The following is a 24,508-nucleotide window of genomic DNA, read 5'->3' as shown; positions in this document are numbered from 1 at the left end:
ACCGACCGTTGCATTAGCAGGTTGGCGCCCTTTTGGATTCAAAAGCATTAAGTTCCCATTGGCAGATGTCACCTCCCCAACGCTAAACGCTGAATTATGCATCACAATCATCTAAAAGAATCAATAGCCAGGAAATGACTCGAGGTTGGCTAATGGCGGAGCTTCTCTTCTTGGAAGGTTTGGATGTTTTCATTAAAATCCCTCCGCCCCGAACATGGGAATGCACCACCAAGCTCTCCTTACGTTCTGACCTAGGCTTCCTGGGGACAGTAAAAAAAATCACACGCTTAGTCCCCCCAAAAAACCCTCTTTTTATTTCAACGGCTGTGAATTACGTTCATTCACAGCCGGTAATGAGTCACAAACAGTTTGTTGAAGAGTCCGACAGAAGTCTGCCAAAGTCTTTCGGGATAAGGCTGATAAGCACCCGCCTTTATCTCCCTTGAAACGCTGCCAGAGACCTAATTGCCAATTAGCTTTGCAAGGCCACACAGAGCACAGAGTCAAAACAGAGCTTCAGAGTTTAAACCGACCACAACGAACCAAGTTGCTTCCTGCAAAAAGTCACGTGCCTTTGCTCCTCCTTTATGTCGTATGGGAGGGGCCAATCGTCTCCAAGTCTTACTCCCGAGTCGCCCCTTTGGTCTTAACTGTTCTCTGCCTCCAACGCAGAGCCCTCATCCGAGCCTTCCCCAGAGTCCAGGACTGGCCCATATTCCTCCCCAACCTCCTCACTGTCCGATTCTGCTGCCAGCTCTGCAGGCTGCCGGCGGGCCACAACACCTTATGCCATTTTTTGGAGGTACCACAGGATGAACGTGGTCTGTCAGAGATGACCCAGCACACGACCATGGCAGCCATTAACCCTGGAGAAACTGACAGGCAGCCCTCATCTTAAGACCGCAATTGAAACTCCAGATTTTCCCTCGCTCAGTAGCGAGACAGCTGGGGAGTGAGTTTTCCTCCATTTTACTACGACCTTCGTTTTGCCACATCTGTCAAGGGTTAAGGGTGTGACATGGTTGTTAAGTGAATCTGGCTTCCCCAGGGATTTTGCTGATCTGTAGGTCCCAAAAGCAAGCTGGAACCAAAGAGATATTTCCTGCTAGTGGGAACAATTAACCGGTGGAACGACTTGCCACCAGAACTTGTGAATTCTCTAACATTGGAAGTTTTTAAGAAGCTGTTGCCTGATCAGGGGGTTGGACTAGAAGCCCTCCAAGGTACCATCCAACTCTGTTATTCTATTCCATTCCATTCTATTCTCTTTCCTTCTTTTCTTATTTTATTCTATTCCTGTTCTGTTTTGTTCTGTTCCGTTCCTACTCTACTCTACTTCATTCCATTCCATTCTATTCTCTTTTCTTCTTTCCTTATTCTATTCTATTCCATTCTACTCTATTCTATTCTACTTCCTTCCTTCTTTCCTTATTCTATTCCATTCCTGTTCTGTTCCTGTTCCTATTTCCATTCCATTCTATTCTCCTTCCTTCTTTCCTTATTCTATTCTATTCCTGTTCTGTTCTGTTTTGTTCTGTTCATATTCCTATTCTAGTCTATTCCATTCCATTCTATTCTCCTTCCTTCTTTCCTTATTCTATTCTATTCCTGTTCTGTTCTGTTTTGTTCTGTTCGTATTCCTATTCTATTCTATTCCATTCCATTCTATTCTCCTTCCTTCTTTCCTTATTCTATTCTATTCCATTCCATTCTCCTTCCTTCTTTCCTTATTCTATTCTATTCCATTCTATTCTCCTTCCCTCTTTCCTTATTCTATTCTATTCCTGTTCTGTTTTGTTCTGTTCCTATTCTACTCTGTTCCATTCCATTCTATTCCTTCTTTCCTTATTCTATTCTATTCCATTCCATTCTACTTCCTTCCTCTTTTCCTTATCCTATTCTTTTCCAGTTCTGTTCTGTTCTGTTCTGTTCTGTTTTGTTCTGTTCCTATTCCTATTCTACTCTATTCCATTCCATTCTATTCTCCTTCCTTCTTTCCTTATTCCATTCTATTCTATTCCATTCTATTCTATTCTACCCTCATTCCTTCTTTCCTTATTCTATTCTATTCTATTCCTATTCTATTCTGTTCTCCTTCCTTCTTTCCTTATTCTATTCTATTCCTTTCCATTCTCCTTCCTTCTTTCCTTATTCTATTCTATTCCTGTTCTGTTTTGTTCTGTTCTGTTCCTATTCCTATTCTACTCTATTCCATTCCATTCTATTCTCCTTCCTTCTTTCCTTATTCCATTCTATTCTATTCCATTCTATTCTACTCTATTCTATTCTACCCTCCTTCCTTCTTTCCTTATTCCATTCTATTCTATTCCATTCTATTCTATTCTACCCTCATTCCTTCTTTCCTTATTCTATTCTATTCTATTCCTATTCTATTCTGTTCTCCTTCCTTCTTTCCTTATTCTATTCTATTCCTTTCCATTCTCCTTCCTTCTTTCCTTATTCTATTCTATTCCTGTTCTGTTTTGTTCTGTTCTGTTCCTATTCCTATTCTACTCTATTCCATTCCATTCTATTCTCCTTCCTTCTTTCCTTATTCTATTCTATTCTAATCCTATTCTATTCTGTTCTGTTCTTAGACACTGCAACCGTCATAAGTATCGGCCAGTTGCCAAGCCTCTAAATTTTGATCACATGATCGCGGGGATTTGCTACAAGGGCGTGAAAAAACACTTCACCCACCCCCACAGGGCGTGGCAACTTCAAACCGTCACTAAAAGAACTGTTGCCGGTCGAGGACTACCTGTATCCCTGGGGTTGCCAAAGGACTTGAAAAGACAGGGCCCAAACCGCTCCCATACCAATAACGAGACCCGTTTCTTTCAAAGACGGGAATGTGGCCATTTGGCTGCTCTGTCTGCTCTTTGCAAATGGGCTTTTTTCCCCCCCAAGAGAGTTTTTGCTTGGGCAGCTGCCCATTTTCCTTTCCAAGCACGCCTCTGCACACACCCCCCCCCCCAAAAAAAGCTATTCTGGTAAATCACGATCGCCTTAAAGGAGGGGTTCTTCCAAGCAAGGCTGAATTAGCACTCTCTGGAGTCTTGTCTGTCACCTCCCGGCCTTCAACTTTCTCTTGGTAACGCAATGCCAGCTTCTCCTTCCTCCTTTCCTTATTCTATTCTATTCCTGTTCTGTTCTGTTCTGTTCCTATTCCTATTCTACTCTATTCCATTCCATTCTATTCTCCTTCCTTCTTTCCTTATTCCATTCCGTTCCATTCTATTCTATTCTATTCTATTCTACTCTATTCTATTCTACTTCCTTCCTTCTTTCCTTATTCTATTCTATTCCATTCTATTCCATTCTATATTCCTTCCTTCTTTCCTTATTCCATTTCATTCCATTCCATTCTACTCTCCTTCCTTCTTTCCTTATTCTATTCTATTCCATTCCATTCTATTCTATTCCATTCTATTCTATTCTACTTTCTTCCTTTTTTCCTTATTCTATTTTATTCTATTCCATTCCAATCTATTCTCCTTTCTTCTTTCCTTATTCTATTCCATTCCATTCTACTCTATTCTTCTTCCTTCCTTCTTTCCTTATTCTATTCCATTCTATTCTATTCTACTTCCTTCCTTCTTTCCTTATTCTATTCTATTCCGTTCCATTCTATTCTATTCCACTCTATTCTATTCTACTTTCTTCCTTCTTTCCTTATTCTATTCTATTCCATTCCAATCTATTCTCCTTCCTCCTTTCCTTATTCTATTCTATTCCATTCTATTCTACTTTCTTCCTTCTTTCCTTATTCTATTCTATTCCGTTCCATTCTATTCTATTCCACTCTATTCTCCTTCCTTCTTTCCTTATTCTATTCTATTCCATTCCATTCTATTCTATTCTCCTTTCTTCTTTCCTTATTCTATTCCATTCCATTCTACTCTATTCTTCTTCCTTCCTTCTTTCCTTATTCTATTCTATTCTATTCTACTTCCTTCCTTCTTTCCTTATTCTATTCTATTCTATTCTGTTCCATTCTATTCTATTCCATTCTATTCTCTTTCCTTCTTTCCTTATTCTATTCTATTCCATTCTATTCTCCTTCCTTCTTTCCTTATTCTATTCTATTCCATTCCATTCTATTCTATTCTCCTTCCTCCTTTCCTTATTCTATTCTATTCCATTCTATTCTATTCTTCTTCCTTCCTTCTTTCCTTATTCTATTCTATTCCACTCTATTCTATTCTACTTTCTTCCTTCTTTCCTTATTCTATTCTATTCCGTTCCATTCTATTCTATTCCACTCTATTCTCCTTCCTTCTTTCCTTATTCTATTCTATTCCATTCCATTCCATTCTATTCTCCTTTCTTCTTTCCTTATTCTATTCCATTCCATTCTACTCTATTCTTCTTCCTTCCTTCTTTCCTTATTCTATTCTATTCTGTTCCATTCTATTCTACTCTATTCTATTCTACTTCCTTCCTTCTTTCCTTATTCTATTCTATTCCATTCTATTCTCTTTCCTTCTTTCCTTATTCTATTCTATTCCATTCCATTCCATTCTATTCTATTCTCCTTCCTTCTTTCCTTATTCTATTCCATTCCATTCTACTTCCTTCATTTTGTATGCTGGTCTCGCAGCTTCCCCACCCCCTATGCCCATGATGGCAAACCTATGGCACGCATGCCAAAGGTGGCACTCAGAGCTCTCTTCATGGGCTGTCACTAGCGGCTCTCCTGGTTAACACACTTCACAAAACGGCTGGAAAAACAGCCTGAAAATAGCCCGGAAAACGGCAAAGAAAAATAGGCATGTGCGTACCCCCAAGCTGGTCTTTGGGTTTCCAGTGCTTCGGTGTGCGAAGACCAGCTGGCCGGCGCATATGCCGGGAGGCTGAAGACCAACTGGCCGATGCGCGCATGCATTGGCTAGCTAGTCTTCTTGTTTCCAGCACTCTGCCATGCGTGTGCATGGCACTCGATGCCAAAATCGTTCACCATCACTACCCTATGCAATCCCTTTGCCCGTTGTCTAAGCTAAGGAAGCTGAAACACAGAGTGGTGGTGGGGGGAATGGTTTTTCTTACAGGAATCTCACTCCCGCTTCGTGTGTGTCTCCTGCCTCTTTGATTAGCACCCGCCGTAGCCATAATCCTTCAGATATGTGCCGTTCTTCGGCTCACTTAATTAAAGGCGCGCTTTTGAGTAGATGGAGGCAATTAATCCAACCGCAGCCGATGGGAACGTCACGGCTTCCGTTCGGAACGTTAAAAAAAATGTCGCTCTGAAAATCGGGGGGGGGGGGGAGACCTTAAGGATTGGCCTCCTCAGGGTGCCGTCGGCAAGACAGTGTCGGCTAGCGACCCCCAGGGGGAGAGCCTTCTCTGTGGGAGCCCCTTCCCTCTGGAATGAGCTGCCCCCGGAGCGTCGTATAATCACCGACCTCCGGTCCTTCCGACGCGCCCTAAAAAGTTGGCTTTTCCAGCAAGCCGGCCTGGCCTGAACAAAACAAAACAAATTATTGATTATTGTTAGCAATAGCAATAGCAGTAGACTTATATACCGCTTCATAGGCCTTTCAGGCCTCTCTAAGCGATTTACAGAGTCAGCATATTGCCCCCAACAACAATCCGGGTCCTCATTTTACCCACCTCGGAAGGATGGAAGGCTGAGTCAACCCTGAGCCGGTGAGATTTGAACCGCTGACCTGCTGATCTAGCAGTAGCCTGCAGTGCTGCATTTAACCACTGCGCCACCTTGGCTCTGTTAATTTTAATCGATTTTTTTTTTAAAAAATGTTATTGTTAATCTTAGTTGGGTTTGTTTTTTGGATATTCTATCTAATTTTTTTAAAACTTTTGCAATACACCTCTTTCTAAGGTGAGAAGCTGTATGTAGTTACATCCTGTTTTTGTACTATATTTATGTTCTCTATTGCATGTCTAGGAATTTCCCACATGGGTATCTTATCATTTAGTTTATATTGATATTTTTTCCAGACCCGCAGTAGAGCATTCCTTAAAATATGACTTTTAAAATTCTTATCCACCTTTTTGTCATATAGCAAGTAAGCATGCCAACCATATACCAAATCATGCCCTTCGATATTAACTATTCTATCATCTGTTGAGTTAATCCAATCGCTGATTACTGATAAAAACTAATGCTTCATAATATAGTTTTAGATTTGGCAATTTCAAGCCTCCTCTCTCACGTTACATCTTGCATTATTTTTAGTTTTATTCTCGGCTTCTTCCCTGCCCAAACAAAATTTGTGAATGCCCTTCTGCCATTCTAGCAAGTTTGCATCTTTTTTAAATATTGGTATCATTTGAAAAAGAAATAGAAATTTAGGCAAGACATTCATTTTCACTGCTGCTATTCTTCCCAACAAGATAATTGTAATTTTTCCCAATTTTTCATCTCTATCTGTATGCTACGCCATAGTGGCTCATAATTATACTTATATAGTTTCCCATTTGAGGTTGAAATAAAGACTCCTAGATATTTAACCTTTTTAACTATTTCACATCCTGTCGTTTTTTCTAATTCTTCCCTTTGATTAGTGTTCATGTTTTTAACTAATAATATGTATAATACGTGTTTTTAATGTTGTACGCTGCCCTGAGTCCCTGGGAGAAGGGCGGCATATAAATCCAATAAACCAAACCAAATCAAACCAAGGATCATCCAGTCTAGTTGTTTGCAAACTTGGTAATTTTGTGCGTGGCACGACAAAACCGCGCTCGTCAAAATAGTGGTGATAAAATCGTGTCGCTAAAGCCGCGACGTCATCACCGCCGCGACAACAGCGCGGCAACAGAAGGGCGCTTTAAAACGGCACCACGGCAGAAAGCCGATTTAAATTAAGGTAAGGGTTAGGATTAGGTTTAGGGGTTAGGTTTAGGGTTAGGTTTAGGGTACTGAGTGCTTCGGAAGGCGCGGATTTGCCCTCCGAAATTATGTCATCGCGGTAGGGTCGCGTTTTTTCTTAGCGCTTCGAACGGCACGGATTAGCCCTTCGCGCTTATGTCTCCGTGGATAAGGGCTTCGCGGTATTGTGGTGGAACCAATTTTGTGTATCCAGCAGCTTGCAGAATTTCCTAACCAGGCATGGGTGGGCTTCAACTCCCAGCCCCGCCAAGCCTCGATGAAGCTGGTTCAGAAACAGGGTTTCAGGGTTTCAATTTTAGGTTTTTTTCCGGTATCAACAAGGCTTCAATCTCCTTTTAAAAAAAAAAAACAATTTGGGTTTTTTTTTGGGGGGGGGGCTAATTCGGCTTGTGGGCGTGACATTTCTCCTTTGCACCAACAGAGGGCGCTCAAGACAGCTGTCCCCAAAGAAGAATGGAATATAAACACATTTTTTTTTTTAAAAAAAGAAAACCTAATTAAATGTGCATTAAGAACGCAAGAGCTTTCCTCCATCTGTACTAAGGTTCATTGGGGGCGTGGAGAAGGCTTGGAGCGTTGCCAAACTCAAAAACCCCTCCTCAAGTCACTATCCCATTAGGCTGCAGCTGTCCATCCCCTCCAGCCATTCCTAAGGGGTCAATTCATGAATACAGCATTGCATGTTAAGCTCCTCCACTTTCTATGGGTATCATTGTGTTATTATTAGAATAGAATAGAATAGAATAATAGAACAGAACAGAACAAGGAAAGAATAGAATGAAACAGAACAGAACAGAATAAGGAAAAAAGGAAGGAGAATGGAATGAAATAGAATAAAATAGAATAGAATAGAAGTAAAGCAGGATAGAATAGGATAGAAAGAACAGGATAGAATAGAAAAAGAGCAAAATAGAATAGAAGGAAGGAGAATAGAATAGAAGGAAGGAGAATAGAATGGAATGGAATATTTAGAATAAAGAATTTAGGATAAAATAGAGTAGAATAGAGAATACAGAGCTGGAATGGAATGGAGTTTGAATAGAATAGAATAGGAATTAGAATGGAATGGAATAGAATGAAATTAGGAAATGAAATTAGGAATAGAATAGAAAATAGAATAAAACGCAGAAGAGAAGAGAATAGGAATAGAACAGAACAGAATAGCATAGGAATAGAATAGAATATCAGAGTTGGAAGGGGCCTTGGAGGTCTTCTAATCCAACCCCCTGCCTAGGCAGGAAACCCTATACCGTTTCAGACAAATGGCTATCCAACATCTTCTGAAAGACTTCCAGTGTTGGGGCATTCACAACTTCTGGAGGCAACTTCTGTTCCACGGATTAATTGTTCTCACTGTCAGGAAATTCCTCCTCAGTTCTAAGCTGCTTCTCTCCTTGATTAGTTTCCACCCATTGCTTCTTGTCCTGCGCTCAGGTGCCTTGGAGAATAGCTTGACTCCCTCTTCTTTGGGGCAACCCCTGAGATATTGGAAGACTGCTATCATGTCTCCCCTAGTCCTTTTCATTAAACTAGACACACCCAGTTCCTGCAACCGTTCTATCATATGTTTCAGCCTCCAGTCCCCTAATCCTCTTTGTTGCTCTTCTCTGCACTCTTTCTAAAGTCTCCACATCTTCTTAAAAACCTCCAATGTTGGGGCATTCACAACTTCTGGAGGCAAGTTGTTCCACTGATCAATTGTTCTAATAGTTCTAAGTTGCTTCTCTCCTTGATTAGTTTCCACCCATTGCTTCTTGTTCTACCCTCAGGTGCTCTGGAGAATAGCTTGACTCCCTCTTCTTTGGGGCAACCCCTGAGATATTGGAAGACTCCTATCATGTCTCCCCTAGTCCTTCTTTTCATTAAACTAGACATCCCCAGTTCCTGCAACCGTTCTTCATCCAGCCGTTCTTCATCCAGCCACCATTCTATGAATGGAAGGGGTGGAGATTGCAGGGCAATGCCACTTTTGGTGGGTCCTGCAGACTGCAAAGCTCTCCACCCAATATTTATGGGAATCGAAAAATCAAAGCTCCCATTGTGATTTTTTGGGGGGATAAGGGGGGGGGGAAAGCTGCTGGCCGTTTGTGCCCCTCTCCATGTGTTTGGAGACATCTTAGGATGGGTCTCTCTGCCCCCACATGCCCAGGGGGGCTTCTGTGAACCTGCTTGGGGAATCCGGTAACCCAATCCTTTGGCAGCTGTTGTCTGTGAGCGAAAGCTGCAGACGTCGGCCAGATGGAGGGGGGGGGGGAAGTCATCCGAATTGGCTGCTAATTCATCCCCAGAGCTGGACCAAATTCTCCATCTGCCCTTAAGGGATGCGAAGCAGAGAAGAGGCCGTCCCTAACTTACAACGGTCCGTTTAGGGACCGTTCGGAATTAAAGCGGCGCGGAAAACAGCACCGTTTCACACTTACGACCGTTTCACACTTACGACCGTTTCACACTTACGACCGTTTCACACTTACGACCCCATGGCGACGTGATAGCCATTCAGACACTTGGCAACTGGCTGGAATTTATGACGGCAGTGAATTTATGACGGCAGTGATTTTTCCCCCTTTTGGGGAAGCCGGATTCCCTTAACGAGGGTGAGGCTGATTTCTTAACTGCAGTGATTCACTTAGCAACTCCGGCAAGGAAGGTTGTAAAATGGGGAAAAAGTCATGTAATGGTTGTCGCACTAGGCGACATACATTTTAGGCTCAATTGGGGTTGTAGGAAGGAAGGAAAGAAGGAAGGAAGGAAGGAAGGAAGGAAGGAAGGAAGGAAGGAAGGAAGGAAGGAAGGAAGGAAGGAAAGGAAAGGAAAGGAAAGAGAGAGAGGTAGGAAGGAAGGAGAAAGGGAGACTGGAAAGAAGGAAGGGAGGGGAAGAGAGGAGAGAAGAGGAGGAAGGAAAGGCAAAGGGAAGGGAAAAGAAGAGAGGGAAGGGAGGGAAGAGAAGGAAGGAAGGAAGGAAAGGAAAGAGAGAGAGATAGAGGTAGGAAGGAAGGAGAAAGGGAGATTGGAAAGAAGGAAGGGAGGGGAAGGGAGGAGAGAAGAGGAGGAAGGAAAGGCAAAGTGAAGGGAAAAGAGGAAAGAGAAGGAAGAGGAAGGAAGGAAGGGAAAGTGCTGAGGAGAGGAGGAAGGAAAGGCAAAGGGAAGGGAAAAGAAGAGAGGGAAGGGAGGGAAGAGAAGGAAGGAAGGAAGGAAGGAAGGAAAGGAAAGAGAGAGAGATAGAGGTAGGAAGGGAGGAGAAAGGGAGATTGGAAAGAAGGAAGGAAGGGGAAGGGAGGAGAGAAGAGGAGGAAGGAAAGGCAAAGGGAAGGGAAAAGACGAAAGAGAAGGAAGAGGAAGAAAGGAAGGAAGGGAAAGTGGAGAGGAGAGGAGGAAGGAAAGGCAAAGGGAAGGAAAAAGAAGAAAAGAGAAGGAGGGAAGAGGAGGAAGGAAGGAAAGAAGGAAGGATAATTATACCAAAAAAGTAGACTTAAAGCCAGAGTGAGAGGAACATTGAATAAAATGCCATCAGCAGTAAAAAAAAATTCCAAAATAAAAATACAACAGCCTAATCCAGCCAAGAAATGTGATTACATCCCTCTAACGTTCTCATTTATTATTCATTTTCGCTCTTCTAATTTGCCTCAGAAATTCACCAGGTGGATTGCAAAGCTAGCAAAAACCTTAAAAGTGCAAAAGACAGACGTGCTCCGAACTCTGGAGAGGAAAGAAAGAAAGAAAGAAAGAAAGAAGGAAGGAAGGAAGGAAGGAAGGAAGGAAGGAAAGAAAGGATGGATGGTAGGAAAGAAAGAAAGAAAGAAGGAAGGAAGGAAGGAAGGAAAGAAAGAAAGGAAGGATGGTAGGAAAGAAAGAAAGAAAGAAAGAAAGAAGAAAGGAAGGAAGGAAAGAAAGAAGGAAAGAAAGGAAGGATGGTAGGAAAGAAAGAAAGAAAGAAAGAAGAAAGATGGCTAACAATGGTACAATGCAATGGAGAAATGCAGAGAATAAAATAATACCGAAAAGAGAGGTGAACTCCAATTTTGATTGGAGTGGGGACTGAAAATCCAGCTGATACCAACATAACCAAAACGAGATTTAGAAAGGGGGAAATGCCATTGCCAGATGTGGAAGGTTTAAAGTTAGGTCTTCTTTTGGATGGAATGGCCAAGTAGGGGAACATAGAATCCCAGGGCTGGAAGTGATCCTAGAGGTCTTCTAGTCCAACCCTCCGCTCAAGGCAGGAGACTCTTCCACCATTCCGGACAAATGACAATCCAGTCTATTTTTGAAAATATCCCGTGCCACAACTTCTGGTGGCAGGTTGTTCCGCTGATTAATTGTTCTAACTGTCTAAAGAAATTTCTCCTTAGTTCTAGGTTGCTTCTCTCCTTGATTAGTTTCCACCCATTGCTTCTTGTTCTACCTTCAGGTGCTTTGGAGAATAGCTTGACTCCCTCTTCTTTGGGGCAGCCTCTGAGATATTGGAAGACTGCTATCATGTCTCCCCTAGTCCTTCTTTTCATTACACTAGACATACCCAGTTCCTGCAACCGTTCTTCATATGTTTTAGTCTCCAGTCCCCTAATCATCTTTGCTGCTCTTCTCTGCACTCTTTCCAGAGTCCCCACATCTTATAATACAATGACCAAAACTGGATCCAGTATTCCAAGTGTGGCCTTACTAAGGCTTTATAAAGTGGTATTAATACTTCACGTGATCTGGATTTTATACCTCTTCTGATCAGTGGTGAAATTCAATTTTTTTTGCTACCTGTGTGTTGTAAAATCCCCATTCCGTTCCCATTTATAGGAAGGATACTGCAAAATCCCCATTCCCTTCCCACTCCAGGGGAAGGATACTGCAAAATCCCCATTCCCTTCCCACTCCAGGGGAAGGATACTGCAAAATCCCCATTCCCTCCTCTCTCCAGGGGAAGGATACTGCAAAATCTCCATTCCTTCCCACTCCAGGGGAAGGATACTGTAAAATCCCCATTCCCTTCCCACTCCAGGGGAAGGATACTGCAAAATCTCCATTCCTTCCCACTCCAGGGGAAGGATATTGCAAAATCCCCATTCCCTCCCCACTTATAGGAAGGATACTGCAAAATCCCCATTCCCTCCCCACTCCATGGGAAGGATATTGCAAAATCCCCATTCCCTCCCCACTTATAGGAAGGATACTGCAAAATCCCCATTCCCTCCCCACTCCAGGGAAACGATACTGCAAAATCCCCATTCCCTCCCCACTCCAGGGGAAGGATCTGCAAAATCCCCATTTCTTCCCCACTCCGGGGGAAGGATACTGCAAAATCCCCATTCCCTCCCCACTCGGGGGGCCAGCCAGATTTGGTATTTGTCGGTTCTCCAAACTACTCAAAATTTCCCCTACCAGTTCTCCAGAACTTGTCAGAACTGGCTGAATTTCACCCTTCTTGCTGATGCAACAGAAGGAAAGAATCAAGATCAGGTGAAACATTGTGGACGGGTATAGCCAAGGAATTTTCCGTTTTGTTGTTGTTGTTGTTGTTGTTGTTGTTGTTGTTGTTAAAAATCCCCTTACAGCCTTGTTTCTTTTACTTCCTAAAAGATTGCATTCCTCTTCAATTCTTTTTGTTACGATGCTGTAGGTGGACGAAGGCTTTCTGCTTTAAAACGGCGATAATTTGATCGAAGTGCACTCAAAAAACTCTTCAACTTGTTTTGCTGATCTTTCAATTCCCTTGGCTGCTGAAATTTTGCATTAATGGTCGGGGGGCCGTCCAGCTTAATGGAAAACTAATGTTAATTTCATTTCTCTCCTGATCCTAACCGTGCCCTCTTTGCCAGAGATGTTAGCAGACAATAATGGCATCCGATCCTATTTTGACAGAAGAGATAAATGGAAAGGAAGAAGAGCCAAAGGAGAAATCTTGAAAGCTGCTCCTTGTTGTTGAATTACAACTTCCATCGTGCCCGATCTCCTAACTATAGGAGAGCCACTTTGGCCTAGGGGTTAGGGGGCTGGCTTAGAAACCAGGAGACAGTGAGTTCTAGTCCTGCATTAGCCATTTGTCCGGATTGGTAACAGGGTTGGCTGGCTGAGTGAGGGGTTGGAATAGAAGACCTCTATGGTCTTCTGACCGAAGCTTCCCAAGAGCATGAAGCAAACTCTTTGCCCTGAGAAAAAACCATTTTATTAATTTGCTGTGAATTCTGCTCATTCACCTCCAGCAAAGTCTTTCCAGGGAGGATTTACAGTCACAGACCTTATCTGGCTTGGAGAGCTGCCAGGCCGAGATCTGCAAAACTTGGCAAGGAGTCTCGGAGAGTCACGAACCAATGAAGCGAACTAATTGTCTCCTGCAAACTCCACTCCCCTTTCGCTCCTCTTTTATGTCCTCTGGGAGGGGCCATTCACCGTCCACCTGTGGCCTTACTCCCAAGTCGACCCCTGTTCTTTAGCTCTTCCCTTCCTCTGGCAACTCACACTGCGAACAGGCTCCAGCTGTTCTTCTGCCCCACTGATCTCCGACTCTGAAGGCAGCTGATAACTGGCATACGGCCCTGGCCCCCTCTCTGCCTCCGACACAGAGCCCTCGTCCGAGCCTTCCCCAGACTCCAGGACTGGCCCAGGTTCCTCCCCAACTGTCCTCCCTGTCCGAATCTGCTGCCAGCTCTGCCAACATGGGCATTGTAGTCCTACTCCCTTGGAAGGACCCCAGGCTGAGGGCAATTAAATACAAGCCACATGCCACCAAGGTAGGCTTACCGTAGTATAATGGACAATACAAAGGATTGCAATCATCAGGGCCCCGATGAGAATGGATGCGATGGCGACCAGCAAGGCCGTGTGGCCCAGCCTTCTCGACCCTTCGATGTCTCCTTGGGTGTAGCTGTTTAGCGCCTGCGGGAAGAAAGAGACAAGAAGAAGGTAGCCACACCCAGGGTTGAAAATTCCAACATGAACTCTGCACCCGTTTCGTTCCCGAGGGCGTCAAGACCCATAAGGCACATCTGTACGGGAGAGCTGTTTCGTGAACGGCTTGGCTGGGGTTCCTTGGAACTGACCCCCTTCAGTGTCAGAAAGTTAGCTGTTTAACAACCGCAGTTACTCACTTAACAACCGTGGCAAGGAAGGGCATAAAACGAGCTGCGGTGGCGCAGTGGTCAGAGTGCAGTACTGCAGGCAGTTTCTGCCGACTCCCGGCTGCCTGCAATTCGGCAGTTCGAATCTCACCAGGCTCAAGGTTGACTCAGCCCTTCCGAGGTGGGTCAAATGAGGACCCAGATTGTTGGGGGCAAAAGGCTGACTCTGTAAACTGCTTAGAGAGGGCTGTAAAAGCACTATGAAGTGGTATATAAGTCTAAGGGCTATTGCTTGGGAAGGAAGGAAGGAAGGAAGGAAGGAAAGGGAAGGAAGGAAAGGAAGGAAGGAAGGAAGGAAGGAAGGAAGGAAGGGGAAGGAAGAAAAGAAGGAAGGGAAGGAAGAAAGGAAAGGGAAGGAAGGAAAGAAGGAAAGGAAGGAAGGAAAGGAAGGAAGGGGAAGGAAGGAAGGAAAGAAGGAAGGAAGGAAGGAAGGAAGGAAGGAAGGAAGGAAGTGCGTGCACTGATAATATTATCTAGCTGGGTAATGAAATGTCTGCAAGAAAACAGCCAAGCTCAGAGAGCACCAAATACTCCACAGTCCTCCTCCTCCCCATATTTTGCCATTGTCTCGCTTAGCAACAGAACTTTTGGGGTCGGTTTTGGTCATAGACTGAGGTCTGCCTGCATTTGCCTCCATTCGTGGGGGAGGGGGAATAAAATTGCATGAAATCAGCTGTCTATGAGACAATTAAGTTAAAAGTTCCCCTCGCACATATGTGCTAGTCGTTCTCGACTCTAGGGGGCGGTGCTCCTCTCCGTTTCAAAGCCGAAGAGCCAGCGCTGTCCGAAGACCTCTCCGTGGTCATGTGGCCGGCATGACTCAACACCGAAGGCTCACGGAACGCTGTTCCCTTCCCACCAAAGGTGGTTAACTATTTTTCTACTTGCATTTTTTAACGTGCTTTCGAACTGCTAGGTTGGCAGAAGCTGGGACGAGTCGCGGGAGCTCCCTCCGTTGGGGATTCGAACCGCCGAACTGCCGGCCACCTTTCCGATCGACAAGCTCAGCGCCTTAGCCGCTGAGCCACCCGAAAGCACAAAGGCAGCTAGTTACACCCAGGCCTTTGAGGACAAGCCTTCCTCGCTGCTCTCGCTCTCTCAAACGTGAAGCTGTGGCTCAACACAAACAGATCACATTACGGCAAGGGGACACCGAAGTGTACGCAGGCAACAACTCGAGTCCCAAGAGCCGGGCCTTGAAATCTTGGATCTCTCTGATGTCACGAGTAAGATGAGCCTGAGAAATAGCAGCGAGGGAGCGAAAAGTCTGTAGGCCTTCTCAGTCATCCAGGCCAAAGTTCTCCCAAGCGGCCACTGGGACTTTCTTGTTTTTCCTTTTGAAAACATTTAGCTTCTCGTCCAAGAAGATTCTTCAGCTCTGAGTGAACGGTGCGGAAATGGAAGGATTGATACCCCTTGCAAAACCGCTGGTCGTTTGCCTCCTTTTACAGGGTCGTTGAGGCCACTTGGAGAAGTTTCCCTGTGTCTTACAGGAGCCACTGAGGGTTATGGAGGGATGTGGTGGCGCAGGGGCTAAGACGCAGAGCTTGTCGATCAGAAAGGGGATCGGTAGTTCGGCGGCTTGAATCCCGAGCGCCGTGTAACGGAGTGAGCTCCCGCGACTTGTCCCAGCTTCTGCCAACCTAGCAGTTTCGAAAGCAGGTAAAAAAAATGCAAGGAGAAAAATAGGGAGCATCTTTGGTGGGAAGGGAACAGCGTTCCGTGCGCCTTCGGTGTTGAGTCATGCCAGCCACATGACCACGGAGACGTCTTCGGACAGCGCTGGCTCTTCGGCTTTGAAATGGAGATGAGCATCGCCCCCTAGAGTCGGGAACGACCAGCATAGATGTGCGAGGGGAACCTTTACATTTCAACATCGAATGAATATTTAAAGAAATAAATAGCTTTCTGGTCCCTCCTTGCATTCCTGCCTCTCTCCTTTCCTTCCTTCCTTTCTTCCTTCTTTCTTTTTTTCTTTATTTCCTTTCCTCCCTCCCTTCTTTTCTTCCTTCTTTCTTTTCGAAAGCCCGTAAAAAATGCAAGGAGAAAAGATAGGGACCACCAACAGCATTCCGTGCACCTTCGGCATTGAATCATGCCGGCCACATGACCACGGAGACATCTTCGGACAGTGTCGGCTTTGAAACAGAGATGAGCACCGCCCCCTAGAGTCGGGAACGATTAGCACATGTGGGAGGGGAAGCTTTACCTTTACCTTTAGAGGGTCGTTGAGGCCACTTGGAGGTTTTATCCGTATCCTCAGGGTCACCTAAGTGCTGCTAATGGTTCCTGTAGGTAAGCCTCTAGAAGTGACCTCAATGACCCTCTAAAAGGACGCAAATGACCAGCTGCCTGCAAAGAATATAAATCCTCCAAGTGGCCTCAATGACTTTCTCAAAGGATGCAAATGACCAGCTGCCTGCAAGGAGTATAAAACCTCCAAATGGCCTCAATGACCCTCTCAAAGGATGCAAATGACCAGCTGCCTGCAAGGAGTATAAAACCTCCAAGTGGCCTCAATGACTCTCTCAAAGGATGCAAATGACCAGCTGCCTGCAAGGAGTATAAAACCTCAAAGTGGCCTCAATGACCCTCTAAAAGGACGCAAATGACCAGCTGCCTGCAAGGAGTATAAAACCTCCAAGTGGCCTCAATGACCCTCTAAAAGGACGCAAATGACCAGCTGCCTGCAAGGAGTATAAAACCTCCAAGTGGCCTCAATGACTCTCTCAAAGGATGCAAATGACCAGCTGTCTGCAAGGAGTATAAAACCTCCAAGTGGCCTCAATGACCCTCTAAAAGGACGCAAATGACCAGCTGCCTGCAAGGAGTATAAAACCTCCAAGTGGCCTCAATGACTCTCTCAAAGGACACAAATGACCAGCTGCCTGCAAGGAGTATAAAACCTCCAAGTGGCCTCAATGACCCTCTAAAAGAACGCAAATGACCAGCTGTCTGCAACGAGTATAAAACCTCCAAGTGGCCTCAATGACCCTCTAAAAGGACGCAAATGACCAGCTGTCTGCAAGGAGTATAAAACCTCCAGGTGGCCTCAATGACCCTCTAAAAGGATGCAAATGACCAGCTGTCTGCAAGGAATATAAAACTTCCAAGTGACCTCAATGACCCTCTAAAAGGACGCAAATGACCAGCTGTCTGCAAGGAGTATAAAACCTCCAAGTGGCCTCAATGACTCTCTAAAAGGATGCAAATGACCAGCTGTCTGCAAGGAATATAAAACTTCCAAGTGGCCTCAACGACCCTCTAAAAGGATGCAAATGACCAGCTGTCTGCAAGGAGTATAAAACCTCCAAGTGGCCTCAATGACCCTCTCAAAAGGATGCAAATGACCAGCTGTCTGCAAGGAATATAAAACTTCCAAGTGGCCTCAATGACCCTCTAAAAGGATGCAAATGACCAGCTGTCTGCAAGGAGTATAAAACCTCCAAGTGGCCTCCATGACCCTCTCAAAAGGATGCAAATGACCAGCTGTCTGCAAGGAATATAAAACTTCCAAGTGGCCTCAACGACCCTCTAAAAGGATGCAAATGACCAGCTGTCTGCAAGGAGTATAAATCCTCCAAGTGGCCTCAATGACCCTCTCAAAAGGATGCAAATGACCAGCTGTCTGCAAGGAATATAAAACTTCCAAGTGGCCTCAATGACCCTCTAAAAGGATGCAAATGACCAGCTGTCTGCAAGGAATATAAAACTTCCAAGTGGCCTCAATGACTCTCTAAAAGGATGCAAATGACCAGCTGTCTGCAAGGAGTATAAAACCTCCAAGTGGCCTCAATGACTCTCTAAAAGGATGCAAATGACCAGCTGTCTGCAAGGAGTATAAATCCTCCAAGTGGCCTCAATGACCCTCTCAAAGGATGCAAATGACCAGCTGCCTGCAAGGAGTATAAATCCTCCAAGTGGCCTCAATGACTCTCTAAAAGGACGCAAATGACCAGCTGTCTGCAAGGAGTATCAATCCCTTCCATTTCCCCACCATCCTGTCCAGAGCTGAAGAAGCTTCTTGGATGGGAAGCGAAACTTTGAAAAAATACAAGAAAGTCCAGTTGCCCCCCTGAAAAAAATGCACCTTCACGGCAGGGAGGGAACCGTTTGGTTTTGACCTGGGAAAAGACTCCTGAAACACTTTGAAAAACACCCCATTGCCATTATAACAGGCAATCCTCCACTTAACGGCCGCAGATGAGCCCAGAACGACTATTGCAAAGCAAGATATTTCTTCATGGAGCTTTGCCCAATTTTAACCCCTTTCTTGCCACCGCCGCTAAGCGAATCGCCGCCGGGGTTCAGTTTCCCACGCCGTTGTTAAGCAAACCTGGCTCTCCCTGTTGGCTTGTCTTGTCGGAAGTTCGCAAAAAGGGGATCACGTCACACATACGTGCACACACACACACACGGAGCACTGCAACCGTCATAAATGCGAACCAGTTGCCAAGCATCCGAGTTTTAATCCCGTGACTACTGCAGATGGTGTGACTGTCACAAGGGTGAAACCTGGTCGTAAGTTTCTTTTTTTCCCCAGTGCCATTGCGGCTTCGAGCGGTCACTAAACCAACTGGGGTGAAGTCGAGGTCTCCTTGTGCAGATCGTTTCCGAGAAGAGGCTGGACCACCATGAGCAAGGGGTCGGACTAGAAGACCTCCTGAGGCCCCTTCCGGTTCTCTGCTTCTATTCAATCACAAAGCAAAGGATAAACGGGGGGGAGAGCCGACCCTTCCCCATCCGTTCCTCCCAGCGGATCCATTTTAGCAATAGCAATAGCAGTTAGACTTATAGACCGCTTCATAGGGCTTTCAGCCCTCTCTAAGCGGTTTACAGAGTCAGCATATCGCCCCCACAGTCTGGGTGCTCATTTTACCCACCTCGGAAGGATGGAAGGCTGAGTCAACCCTGAGCCGGTGAGATTTGAACCGCCGAACTGCAGATAACAGTCAGCTGAAGTAGCCTGCAGTGCTGCGCTCTACCCACTGTGCCACCTCGGCTCTTATTTTCCAGTTTTAAAATCCCGTCCTGGACAAGCACGATGGGAATCAGTCTACCCTGCCCAAATCTTCGGAGCTCCCAGCCCCCCTCTCTCCAACCTCACCTCCCATCTTCCACATCCTGTTGGCTTGAAGGAGCCTTCCTCCTATCTCGGCGGCTTTGACTCGGCTCCCAGCATCTCCTGGAGCTTCCAAAAGAGACCGTTGTCTTTTTTTCTTCTTCTTCTAAGTAATGCACCGCAGTCCATTAAGGCTGCTAAAGTTTTGGCCCAGGTTCACTTCTCCCTGCCTGGAATCAATAGACAAAGGGTGTGACTTCTGCTGCAAAGGGCAGGAGACCACAGCTTGAACTTCTGCTGGTCGCCCCCAAGCAGCTTTCGCCTCTGGAGAAAAGACGGGGCCAACCTCTTCTCCAAAACACCAGAAAGGCAGGAGAAGAAGAAACGGCGGGGAGGAAACTGACCAAGAAGAGACGCAACATACGAAGAATGCTTTCAAGATTTGGGTTTGGCTAGTCCAGAGGGGAAAAAAGGACTAGAGTGCAGAGAAGAGCAACAAAGAGGATTAGGGGCTAAAACATATGAAGAACGGTTGCAGGAACTGGGTATGTCTAGTTTAATGAAAAGAGGACCAGGGGAGACATGATAGCAGTCTTCCAATATCTCAGGGGTTGCCCCAAAGAAGAGGGAGTCAAGCTATTCTCCAAGGCACCTGAGTGTAGAACAAGAAGCAATGGGTGGAAACTAATCAAGAAGAGAAGCAACTTAGAATCGAGGAGAAATTTCCTGACAGTGAGAACAATGAATCAGTGGAACAGAAGTTGCCTCCAGAAGTTGTGAATGCCCCAACACTGGAAGTCTTTAAGAAGATGTTGGACATCCATTTGTCTGTAACAGTATAGGGTTTCCTGTGTAGCAGGGGGTTGGACTAGAAGACCTCGAAGGTCCCTTCCAACTTTGCTATTGCATTGCATTGTATTGTATTGTATTGTATTGTATTGTATTGTATTGTATTGTAAGGACTAGGGGAGACATGATAGCAGTCTTTCAATATCTCAGTGGTTGCCCCAAAGAAGAGGGAGCCAAGCTATTCTCCAAGGCACCTGAGGGTAGAACAAGAAGCAATGGGTGAAAACTAATCAAGGAGAGAAGCAACCTAGAAATGATGAGAAATTTCCTGACAGTGAGAACAATTAATCGGTGGAACGACTTGCCTCCAGAAGTTGTGAATGCTCCAACACTGGAAGTCTTTAAGAAGATGTTGGATAACCATTTGTGTGGGATGGTTTATAGGGTCTCCTGTTCGTGCAGGGGGTTGGGCTAGAAGACCTCCAGGGTCCCTTGCCACTTGTTATTCTCCAAAGCACCTGAAGGCAGGACAAGAAGCCCCGGCCCGGATAGAAACTAATCAAAGTGGGAAGCAACCTTTAACAGAGGAACAGAATTGGAAGGGACCTTGCAGGTCATCTAGCCCAGCCCCCTGCCCAAGCAGGAGACCCTACATCTGCCTCGACCTAGGATGGAACTCACAACCTCCTGATTGTGAGGTGAGAACAGAGCCTTTAGGCCATCTAGAATTAAGGCGACATTTCCGAAAATGAAAAACCTGAACATTGATTAAGGTGGCATCTAAGAATCTAGGCAGCTCGAAAGGGATTTTTCTCTGTGTGTAAAATTAGGGGGCGCAGGCAAGATCAATTCAATGCTTCCTAAATTCAATATTTCTAGATATGGAAGAAATCCTTTGAAGATCACTCTGCTCCAGTCACGATTGGTATAAACAAAGGTTGCTTTTTCCTTAAGTACAACTTTGATCTGCAAATCCCGGAGCTTTGTCATTGCCCCCATCCCAATTTGCTTCTCTTTAATCTTAACATCTCCCAAAATAGTATGTCAATGAACTGTCTTTCTTCCTTTCAACTCAACTGTGCCAACAACAAAAATATACATTCAAAAGGAGATCCACCCATCCGCCTTTAGAACTGGAATATACTAGCTTGGCCTGGTAAGAGCCGAGGTGGCGCAGTGGTTAGGGTGCAGTACTGCAGGCCACTTCAGCTGACTGTTATCTGCAGTTCAGCGGTTCTAATCTCACCGGCTCAAGGTTGACTCAGCCTTCCATCCTTCCGAGGTGGGTGAAATGAGGGCCCAGACTATGGGGGCGATATTGCTGACTCTGTAAACCGCTTAGAGAGGGCTGGAAGCCCTATGAAGCGGTATATAAGTCTAACTGCTATTTAACTGCTATAGAAGATTATGAGGTCAGCTCACAGCGATAGACTGAGAACTAATAGGTAAAGGTTCCCCTTGCACATAGGTGCTGGTCGTTCCCGACTCTAGGGGGCGGTGCTCATCTCCGTTTCAAAGCCGAAGAGCCACTGCTATCCGAAGACGTCTCCGGGGTCATGTGGCCAGCATGACTCAACACCGAAGGCGCACGGAACGCTGTTCCCTTCCCACCAAAGGTGGTCCCCATTTTTCTACTTGCATTTTTTACCTGCTTTCAAACTGCTCGGTTGGCAGAAGCTGGGACAAGTCACGGGAGCTCACTCCCTTACGCGGCGCTGGGGATTCGAACCGCCGAACTGCCGATCTTTCTAATCGACAAGCTCAGAAAGCATCCACAATCGGGGGTCCATCACCCCACTCCAACCCCCGGCTGTTGAAATTTGCCAAAATTTGTTAAAACATTTTATGACACTTCCTGGACTGATGTTGGATTGAGGTATACAGCTTCCAGATGGGCCATTTTCAAAGCAGGTCCATCCATGGGTGTATTGATTTATTTATCGAATGGAGAAACCGCCAATCCCCATCAATAGAGGATCCGCGGATTTTAATTGAAGAATTGTTCCGGTATGTTAGAATCTCTGCCGCCGTTGTTGAAGGCGGCTGAGGAATCTGATGAGGGAATATTTCTGAAAGAGTGACTGAACAGGCCGCGGGGTTGTCTAATAAATAATAAACGGGATAATTGCATAGCAAGATATCCGTGCTGGCCAGGATTTGTGTACATTTAAGAACGTCCATTAGCAAGTGGAAATTGGAGGTCAAGATTTCTCTGCTGCTGGGATACCAGCGATGGGATTTTTTCATCCTCTGCCTTGCCCTGCCCTGCCCCACTACTGTTGGCCATGACGGCTGGGATGAGGGGAGTTAAGGGTGCTTTGTGCTGCGTTTCATTACCCAAACTAGGTAACATTACCAGGGTTAACATCGATAAACGTTTGCAAGAAAACAAGCAAGCTCAGAGAACAGCAAGGATCCTTTTCCCCCTCCTCCTTTCTGCAAACCCCACACCTTTCTAGCACTGATGATGTTACCTAGTTGGGTAATGAGATGTCTGCAAGAAAACCACCAAGCTCAGGGAGCACCAAGGACCCCACAGTCCTCCTCCTCCTCCTCTCCACAAACCCCATTCCCTTCCAGCACTGAGGATGTTACCTAGTTGGGTGACGAGATGTCTGCAAGAAAACCACCAAGCTCAGAAAGCACCAAGGACCTCATACAGTCTGATGCCTTTTTTTCCTCCTCCTCCTCCTCCTCCTCCTCCTCCTCCTCCTCCTCCTCCTCCTCCTCCTCCTCCTCCTCCTCTCTGCAAACCCCACTCCCTTCCAGCACTGATGAGGTTACCTAGTTGGGTAATGAGATGTCTGCAAGAAAACCACCAAGCTCATAGAGCACCCACAGTCCTCCTCCTCCTCTCCACAAACCCCACTCCCTTCTAGCACTGATGATGTTACCTAGTTGGGTAATAAAATGTCTGCAAGAAAACCACCAAACTCAGGGAGCACCAAGGACTCCACAGTCCTCCTCCTCTCCACAAACCCCACACCTTTCTAGCACTGATGATGTTACCTAGTTGGGTAATGAGATGTCTGCAAGAAAACCACCAACTCAGAGAGCACCAAGGACTCCACAGTCCTCCTCCTCTCCACAAACCCCACTCCCTTCCAGCACTGATGGTGTTACCTAGTTGGGTAATAAAATGTCTGCAAGAAAGCCATCAAACTCAGAGAGCACCAAGGACCCCACAGTCCTCCTCCTCTCCGCAAATACCACTCCCTTCTAGCACTGAGGATGTTACCTAGTTGGGTAATCAGATGTCTGCAGGAAAACCACCCAACTCAGAGAGCACCAAGAACCTCGCATTTCAACCCTGAGCCACACTTAAGTGGAAAATCGCCCACCCCCCACACGCGGTTAAAACGTAACGAAAGCAAACGAACCAGGCATATTTTGGAGGGGAGAATGGAAACAAGCTTTGGAGACCCAAACCGGGTTAGCCGTTGCACATTGGCGAAAACTAGAACCCGCGCCGAGCTGCAATTCGCGGGATCCGCACCTCAACCCATTCCTCAAGCAACGGCCGGCAGGATCCGCGCAGCGGCTACCGGCGTCTGTCTCCTCCAAAATGAGAAGGCAGCGCCTGAAGGCTGAAACGGTCCCCGCCGCCGCGCCTTTGGGCTCCCCCCTTACTACCAACCGATGCCAGACCACCTGGAGAGCCCGCCTCCTGGCTACCCGAGAGGCCGACCCCCTAGCCTCCCCCCAAACCTCCTTTCCCTGCAGTCCCCCTAGTTTAGACCCCCCCCCCAAAGACCCAAATGGAGCGATTCATGCGTAAAAGCGCACAAGCGCCTTTGCGCAAAAGGGAAGAGAGAAAGGGTGACGGGGACCACGGAGGCGGCTGGGGGGTGGTAGTTTGGGAAGGGGGGGCAAGGGAACACGGGTGGGGGATCCGGGTGGGGTCTCCTCCTCCCTCCCCGGCCTCCGTTTGCACTCCGGCCCAGGCGCATGGGATGTCTCCCCGACGGCCAGGAGACGTCAACATCGGGCAGGGGGCCCTGGCAGCATGGGGCAGGGGGTCCTGGCAACGTCGGGCAGGGCGCGGAGCGTCAGTGGGTCCCGCCCGGTCCCCGTGCCCCCCCCCCGGCTCACCATGACCGAAAAAACGAAGGCGGCGATGTTGACGGGGTACGCGGGGCAGAAGCAGGAGAGAATGCTTAGCCACAAGTAGTTCTTGGGCGGGGGGCGCTGCTCCTCTTCCTCCTCGGGGACAGGGATCTCCTCGGCGCCGTTCAGCTGGAGCTGGGCGCCGCTGCCGCTCTTCCCCAAGCCCCTCTTGAGGTCGGAGTAAGCTGGGGGAGGCGACGAGCCCGCCATGGGGAGGGAATTCGCCGGAGAAGACGCGCGGAGGCGAAGTTGGAACGGGGCGCGAAAGTGGCGGAGAGCGCCAGGCGGGTGGGAGAAGAAGGAAGGAAGGAGGAGGAGGGAGGGAGGAAGAGACAGTAAGAAAGAGGATAGAAGAGGAGGAGAAAGGAAGAGAGGAAGAAAGGGAAAGAAAGGTGTAGGAGGAAAAGAAGGAGAAAGAAAAAGGAAGGAAGAGAAAGAAATGATAGATAAGGAGGAGGAGAAAGAAAGAGAGGAAGGAAGGAAGAGGAGAAAGAGAGGAAGGAGGGAAGGAAGAGAAAGAAAGAAAGGATAGAGGAGGAGGAGAAAAGAAAGAAAGAAAGAAAGAAGAACGAACGAACTGGCTCAACC

The 24,508-nt window shown here is 46.4% G+C and overlaps 1 protein-coding gene across 1 annotated transcript; it reads right to left on the bottom strand.

Moving 5' to 3' along the window:
• Positions 1–13,549: 13,549 nt before the first annotated feature.
• TMEM233 (transmembrane protein 233) lies at positions 13,550–24,130 on the bottom strand. Its single transcript, XM_032229373.1, has 2 exons — positions 23,906–24,130; positions 13,550–13,720 (listed from the first exon to the last, which is right to left on the bottom strand). Exons 1-2 carry the CDS (start codon positions 24,128–24,130, stop codon positions 13,550–13,552), a joined length of 396 nt encoding a protein of 131 aa, XP_032085264.1.
• Positions 24,131–24,508: the final 378 nt, after the last annotated feature.

This window comes from Thamnophis elegans, chromosome 13 (assembly GCF_009769535.1).
Source record: "Thamnophis elegans isolate rThaEle1 chromosome 13, rThaEle1.pri, whole genome shotgun sequence".
Lineage (NCBI taxonomy): Eukaryota > Metazoa > Chordata > Lepidosauria > Squamata > Colubridae > Thamnophis > Thamnophis elegans.
The sequence above is the reverse complement of the archived record's forward strand: the minus strand, read 5'-3'. Positions and strand labels throughout refer to the sequence as shown.

Bases quoted from the DNA above. Each gene is read 5' to 3' on its own strand.
- TMEM233 (XM_032229373.1), bottom strand. From the start codon at position 24,130: ATGGCGGGCTCGTCGCCTCCCCCAGCTTACTCCGACCTCAAGAGGGGC. The intron at 13,721-23,905 runs GTGAGCCGGGGG...TTCTTCCCGCAG, and splicing joins CCTTCGTTTTTTCGGTCATG to GCGCTAAACAGCTACACCCA.